Source organism: Echinops telfairi, unplaced genomic scaffold (genome assembly GCF_000313985.2).
Source record: "Echinops telfairi isolate 266 unplaced genomic scaffold, ASM31398v2 ScPeMD7_7475;HRSCAF=8513, whole genome shotgun sequence".
Taxonomy (NCBI): Eukaryota; Metazoa; Chordata; class Mammalia; order Afrosoricida; family Tenrecidae; genus Echinops; species Echinops telfairi.
In genome coordinates this window covers 9,901,772-9,909,468 of record NW_022111379.1, presented here as the reverse complement: position 1 = coordinate 9,909,468, position 7,697 = coordinate 9,901,772, and the positions used below count along the sequence as shown (strand labels likewise).

Below are 7,697 nucleotides of genomic sequence, written 5' to 3'. Positions count from 1 at the left end.
ATGTACCCATTTTGTTGTCAGCAATCATGTCAGGAAGGCAGATTGGCAGATTGTCACAAAATGGCAGGTGATTAGAACGAAGTGTTCTTGGGTTGAGGGAGGACTTGAGGAGAGGCCCAATGTCGTCGGCTACCTTAATGCTTAACATACAAATATGTGTGCATAGGCCTATATTCCTAGCATTATATATTAATGTATTTACATGTGTACAGGCCTGTATTTACACCTCTGTAAATGTCTTTTGTGGCAGCTAGTTCTTGAGGGAACTTGTCTGACCACAGAGGAGTGTTTGTATCTGCCTGTGCGTGTGTGAGCTGGAGCTGAGACACTGTACCTTTTGACGTATCTAGATGGAGTTGGCTCACAGTTGAATGCATCACACAAAACAAGTACTGATTGTACATTGAGTTTTTGGTTTTCTTCATCGCAGCTGTCCAGTCAATTCGCTGCTACTCCCATGGGTCTCATGAGACAGACGAGGAGTTCGATGCTCGCTGGGTGACATACTTTAACAAGCCGGATATCGATGCCTGGGAATTGCGCAAAGGTAACTGGAACGTGGCCGTATTTCTCAGTGTTGGAAACAGGGATTTCTGGGTAGTCTATCACTGTGTTCTCGAAAACTTGCGTCACATAAGCTGACTTTCATGGTGCAGCACCCGACTGGGGAAGTGCGTGGCTTCTGTTGCAGGTGCTTCCTGTTGGCAGCGTTTAATGACTTTGGGGAAAGAGGACTGTCCCCTGCGTTTTAGGCTGTCTGGTAGTATCTGACCTCTCCCCACTAGAGGTCAGTAGCATCCCCTCCCCAACTTTTAACAGAGAAAAATGTAGCCCAACATTGCCAAATGTCACCTGTTCCTGTGATGTCAGAGGGAGCAAGAGTTCACCATTTTATATTTTTCAGATGATTTATATAAATGATCATTTTGGCAGTGATTTGAGGTGTTGTTGTTGTTTTCATTCTTGGTTCAGATTTGTCTTGCCCCGAATAAATATCCAGTCTTAAGTAAGCTAGGAACCTGTCTTTCCTAAGTTGTAAATGCTTATTGAACATGGCTACTGGTGAAAGCCTTCTTGATGGCTAGTTCCTAGTTTCAAGCGTACGAAGATTCTGTCACTGTGACTGCACTCTAACATTTTGTTCACGGGTGCCCGTGCCCTTTGTTTAATCTTTTAGAATAAATAAAAGCAAGAAACCCAACCGGTTCCAGCTTCTGCAGAAAATGCAATGGCTGTTTTGCTGCACCCACAGAAATGTTTATTGAGTAATCTTGAGTAGAAGTAATGAAAAGAGGAGCAATTCTGCCTCCCCATTAAGAGACTCTTACATTTCATGGTGTCATTCTGCACAGAGCCAAACGTAATCAGACCCAGTCGTTTTTCTGCTTGAATGTCTCTGAGTCTGTTCACTAATCTTGCTCTGTCATAGCTCCCAAATGCCCTCACTTGGGCTTCATTAACGCCCGTACACATTTCTCGGGTGCTTTAGATTCTTTCCCAATCAACTCCGTTTTAAAGCAGCTGCAGTTCCTGCTCTGCATCCAGAGTTAAAGATGTGAGTTGGAAAGGGCCCTTTGTGTGAAGAGAAGTGAATCCATGATGGTGAACATGGTATTTGCATGTAGGTTCGGGTAGTCTAGCAAGTTGACATGGCTTCTCTTTTCCTAACTTAACAGGGATGAACACACTCGTTGGGTATGATCTGGTTCCAGAGCCAAAAATCATCGATGCTGCTTTACGAGCATGCAGACGCCTAAACGATTTTGCTAGTGCTGTTCGCATCCTAGAGGCTGTTAAGGTCAGTGAGAGAGCTAATGTTGACGTTGTTCTGGAAGTAAGCACACCCAATGAATAGCTGCATATTCTATGCTTTTGCATTTTTTCAAAATTAACCCTCACAGAGCTTAAAAATTGTGCACGATACCATTTGACTCAGTAATTTCATTTTAGAATTTATTTTAAGGAGTTAATTAAGAATGTACAGTGAAAAAAAAAAGAATGTACAGTGAATAGCCACAGGGATATTCAGCTTTCTGCTGTATGAGATTTGAAGACATTAAGTGAAGTGGTTTCTGGTGGCATTGTCAGGTGAGCTTTGAATTACAAATGGCAAGGTCAGCAGTTCAAACCCACGAGTTGCTCCATGAGGCTGTCTGGTCCCGTAAAGATCTACAAAGCCTTGGAAACTGTATGCTGTATATAGGGTCGTTGTGAATCCAAATCGATTTGCTGGCAATTTTTATGGTTTGGGACTCTTGGGTGTGCCATAAACATGATGTAAAAGCCTAAAAGAATGACTGAAAGTGACAGACACAAAGTGAGCACCCGCTGTTGGGAAAATGATGCTAGTAGGCTGTCACAGCCTTCGTTTTGTTTAAAGCAGTCTCTGCTGATCTCAATAAAATGAGGTGTGCATGTAAGGATTTTAATTTTTTTCTTTTTCCATGAAATTGAGACCTAGAATATCCTAAAGGCAGAATAGCAGCCTGGCACTTTTTAGTTCATTTGCCTTTTTTCATTGTTACCCTGGAGGAACCATGTGACAGTACAGGTTTAACTATATGTATGCCCTAGTGAGTTTTCTTCCAAACCTTCCTGTCCCAAAATACTTTGTCTCCAAGCACCTCTGTACGTGAAGAAAGGGCGAGTGAAAGAAACTCAGGTCTGTGCGGTGACACTGCCTTATCTCCAGTGGGTAAGGCAGTGAAGAGTTCAGCACTGGGAGGTAATTCAGTTAGGGCCTCAAATTGGAGGCAAATGTTAAAAACTTCCTGTGTTAATTTAATTACTCCTGAAGCCTGCTGTGCACATTTAATTACCTTTGCAAAATTCTGTCATCACCTTCTATTCCAGTAGCTTGACTTTAAAATGTTTTTCTGGATTTGGTCTGCTCATCCTGCAATTACTGATTCTCAAAAGTGTATCAGGAACCTGCCTTGACTGGTGCCTAAATAACCTCCCCTCTTTGTTGAATGAGTGTGCTGACTTAACAGTGGGTCATCTACATTGGCCTCTGCATATCTGATGACATATTTAAATTCATTTCTGTTAGTAGACACAGCTTTTCAAAGAGCTAAATGTGCATTTTCTCTTTGCCCTCAGGACAAAGCAGGACCTCATAAGGAAATCTACTCCTATGTCATCCAGGAACTTAGACCAACTTTAAATGAACTGGGAATCTCCACTCCAGAGGAGCTGGGCCTTGACAAAGTGTAAACGCCCACAGGTGAGCAAGCAGGGTCACCAGCACACACCTGAACAAGACAAAGAGTGTGGTTGTGTGGTCATTGGTGCTCTCACACAGTGAAAGACCTTACATGTTTTTGTCAGAGTCGTGGCCATGAATGTAGTACCAGTGAGGTTAAACGTACGGAGCTGGTTTTTCTTGGAATGTCTTCTAAATTGTCCTCTTACGGTATAGAGACAAGAAAAGCCTCCTGAGTTGCAGACTAAGAGTACGATAGAGAATAATACACTGAACCCATACACCCACAGCCAGGTTTTCAGGTGGTATTTTGCCATATTTCCTCTAGTTATATCCCTCCCCTCAAAGCGCCTCACTTTCGATAGTACCCAAGCCCTCTGTGCCCTGTACTGTTGATTTGGCAGAGGTTAAGGAATGGAATTAGAGATGTTTATCATGAGTGTTTTAATTTTTCTATTTTAACAGCAAATTTATGTTATTGGGGATTCTCTGTAGAAAGACAAATCATGAAAACAGTCACAGGCTTGTTAAGAACAGACAGTGACGTAAGATGCAGAAAACCCTTTTGTAAAACAAAACACATAGCAGCAGCTCATATATTTTCTTTAATAACTACTTACATAGTTTATGTAGCTCTCATTACATGCCTGGCATTGTCTTAAGCTCTATTATGGTAAGTATTAATGCATTTAATCCTTGTAACAGCCCTGTGAGGTAGTTACTATGTTTACAATTATTCCCAGCTAATTGATGAGACACCTGTGACACTTTGTCAGGTAGGTCATCTCTCAAAACCCAGCCATCGAGTCCCTCCCAGCTCATAGCAACCCCTTAGGACAGCGTGGAACTGCCTCCATAGGGTCCCAAGGCTGTCTTCGTGCTGGAAGCAGACTGCCCACAGCTAGTGGTGAGGTCTGCATGTGAGTCCCGGCAGGCTGGGTCCAGAGTTGCTCGTTCTTACTACTCTTGGCTTCCTGTGTGCACATTTAGTTCATGAGGCTTAGTGTAGGGGTTTGCTTTCTGAGACTAGGAGAGGAGGTTTACTTTTAAACTAGCGTTTAAAGGTTTCAGTAAAATTATTTAAGATGCTAATATTAACTCCCTCACAAAACCAAGAGGCAATCAGCCTTGTTAGGGTATTGCTAGTGAATACCCATTGAAATACTTATTTTTAAAAATTTAGAATTCCGAGAATCTCTGCACGCAGCCTTCCTACTTGTGGTTAGAGGAACTGAGCAAATAGGGACCAGACTCTGCCTTTTCAAGCTTCCTTTGGAATAGGGGTTGCTTCATTCCCCAAATGTTCATCTTGTAATAAATGGGAGCTGTGTGTATGTGTGTGATCAGTGATTTAAGAGAAAACTAGGTCTTCTAAATACAGGATTTCCTAGTTATTTTAAGCTCAGATGTATGGTTCACATGACTAAATGCACTCCTGAATGGTTATCTAATTGTTTGGACTTATTTTTATTTTGTTCATTATTCCCAGAAGTCCAGAAGATCTTTGTTATACCTATAATGACATTTTATGTCCTTAAAACAAAAGACATTGGGGGCCAGACAAGAATGGCCCTGTGAGGATAAGTGATTTCCATGAAAAGATCACAAGCCAGTACCCTGTGGGTGGGCTGGAGGCTGGGAGGCCATGTCTGATCCTTTTTGGGTGCAGGGGGAGAAAGAATCTGTCTCCACCCCAGCGCAAGCTGACTGCCTCAATGCAGAGGTCAGGCACGCCTTCTCCCACTGCTCTCCTCCTCTCCGCTGGCTCCATGATCTGCTGCAGTGACCACACAGAGCTCACAGACAGCTTTGCAATCGTGGAGGTTTATTAGGAAAGTTAATAAGGCACAAGTCGGGATCAGAAAACAGTAATGATGCAGTCCTGGGCCATAGCAACCCCTCACCTCAGCCAGCAACCCAGTCTTTCCCTCGGGGCCCTCGCTCCTCAGCCTCGTGCCCTGTGATCTCTGCAGGCCAACAAGCCCACTTTCTGCTCTGCCTCAGAGCTTCCAAGCTGCTGCTGCTGGCTGTCCCAGGTGATCTCCTTGCTCCCCTTTAGTCTCTGTGGGGCATGGCGTCTCAGGCAGGGATTCTAAACATGCTCTGCTGGTGGCTCTTCTTCCTGGATGGCCCCGGACATTATTTCTGTTCCTCCTTGTGAGCTGGTGCTCTTATCTATAGGGGAATGGTCACCCAGACTGACCACTCCCTCTGATAGTGCTTCTTACACCCTCTTTGCATAGCCGGAAGTAGGCAAGCCTAAGAATAATAAAGGGGTGGTGCTGTCCCCGCCCCCCCTTGACTGTAAGCACTAAAGAAGGTTATTGATTAGTAACATCTCTGCCTTTACTCTTTCCCAACTAACTTTTTTTTCTCTTACAGGCGGGCTTCCCAAGGATTTATTGGTATTGCTACTTGCTTGTCAACAGTCACCTGGAAATACTGAAGATAACATAATTACCTTTTTGAACCCGTTTTCCTTTATTGAGTACCAAACCATGTAAGAATAACTTGTGTCTTAATAAAAGGGAAACGAGTTTCAACTGAAGTTAAGTATTGTTCCGTGTGTTTGAATTGAGAACCAGGAAATGAAACTGCACAGGGCCCATCAGATTCATGGCTTTGTTGCTCTGTGAGCTGAGAGAACCACTTTAATTCTGGAAAGCATCTGACATGAACCCAGAGCCCAGCGTTACCCGGTTGGTTCTGACTCAGAGCAGCCCTCTAAGTCACAGAGAACAGCTCCATCGAGTTTCCAAGGCTGTAATCTTTACAAAGACAGACCACCACTCTTCCTCCCACTGTGTGTCTGCTGGGTTCGGGACCTCTGGTCTTTCAGTTTGCAGCCCAGTGTTGTAAGCACAGTGACAACAGGGCCCTCTGCCGTGGACATCTGGTGTGTGGGCATAGTAGGGACTCTGGTAATTGGTGTGGTAATACTTGTTGCCAGTGCCAGGGTTTCCCCTATACAGGAACTGGCTGGGGAAGAAATCAGATTACATGCCTCTCCCACACAGGTGACAGAGGGTTAAACATGGTTGGTAGTCTCCAGGTGTACTGTGCTGTAGCCAGCACCTCTGATTGTGCGTGCCTCCCTCCCTTCCCGTGCCCTTCCCTACCTTCTCAGCAGTGTCGTCTTAGCCCAGGATCCCACAAGCATTCTGAGGAAAGAACTGTGGACATAGCTTTACTTCTTGAGACACTTAGTAAATACACAAATCCCGTTTTACTTTAGAAGTTCCACAGTGCTGGAAATCAGCTGCTTGATCAGTGGTTCTCAACCTTCCTCATGCTGCGACCCTTTAATACAGTTCCTCATGTTGTGGTGACCCCCGACCATCATAACATTATTTTCGTTGCTACTAGAACTTCATAACTGTCATTTTGCTGCTGTTATGAATTGGGTGACCACTGTGAACCACTGAGAACCACTGTGCTAGATGAAGATTTGGTCTGAGTGACTTCTAGCATAGCCCGTTTCAACTGCAACATCAGGTGATTGAGATTCATAATCTGTTGAAATTTAGATGTCTTCCTTCCTGAAGTCATTTCAGAAATTATTAGTAAGATCAAATTCAGTAAGGTTTTACCACTATAAAACTGATCCACTCCCCCAAAAGCCCTGCACCCTTCTGTTTTTGAAGTGACAATGGTCAACGGCCGCCTCGGTATTTTAATGTATAGCCGGAGACCACCGCTTTTGTTTTCATTCCTCTGTCTGGCACTTGGTCCTGTATTCCACGTAGTAAGCTTAGGGAGTACACACTAGGTTGCTAACCACATACTGGACATTATCCAGAAGTTAATTCTTGTATGAAGTATCTGGCCTTTAGGGTGAATGGACTTTATGAATGTCCCACCAGAAAGACCTACTGCAGGTTTATTCCAACTCCGAGTGACCTTTAAGGACAGGGTCGAACGGCCCCTCTGGGTCTCTGAGGTTAAATCTGTGAAGGAGCAGACAGCCTCAGCTCTCTCTCAGAGGACCTTTTGGGGTCTAACTGCTGATCATTTACATAATCACATGTAAATCTAATTTACAAGATCTGAAACAACTCCTGAAACTAGTTGAAAAGATCCCATTGGTTTGTAGTGTAAAGGAAAAATGTGAGATTAACAAAATGTTCTCAAGGTCATAGAAGGTAAGGAGGGAACACAGGTTCAAAATTGTCTATGAGGACACATAAGTGCTGTGATGGTCTTCATGTCTATGGGGAAATCAGCCCCTCACACTATCTTGGGTCCAGTAAGCGCAATTGTACAGTTAAAATATATACAAAGATTAGGAACTGTAAATACAGGGAACCCAGGGCGGATGATCCCTACAGGACATGTGAGTGGCGATGCTGGGAGGGTAAAGGGAGAGTGGGTTGGAAAGAGGGAACCGATTACAAGGAACTATATGTGACCTACTCCCTGGGGGACGGACAGCAGAGAAATGGGTGAAGGGAGACGTCGGACAGGGCAAGATATGACAAAATAATTTATAAAT

General features: G+C 44.0%; 2 protein-coding genes across 2 annotated transcripts in view; both read left to right on the top strand.

Annotated features, from left to right (window-relative positions):
• Positions 1 to 399: 399 nt before the first annotated feature.
• On the top strand, positions 400 to 5,753 carry LOC101663125 (cytochrome c oxidase subunit 5A, mitochondrial; the record flags this gene model as incomplete). Its single annotated transcript, XM_004712041.2, has 4 exons — positions 400 to 547; positions 1,677 to 1,798; positions 3,103 to 3,226; positions 5,588 to 5,753. Coding segments are annotated over 3 exons (384 nt in total), but the record flags the coding sequence as incomplete, so codon positions are not given.
• Positions 5,754 to 6,854: 1,101 nt separating this feature from the next.
• The window catches only part of FAM219B (family with sequence similarity 219 member B), a 15,618-nt gene continuing 14,775 nt past the window's right edge, over positions 6,855 to 7,697 (top strand). The window contains exon 1 of the mRNA XM_004712040.3: positions 6,855 to 6,873. Coding sequence (XP_004712097.1) covers positions 6,855 to 6,873 — 19 coding nt within the window. The remainder of the gene's footprint in view (positions 6,874 to 7,697) is intronic.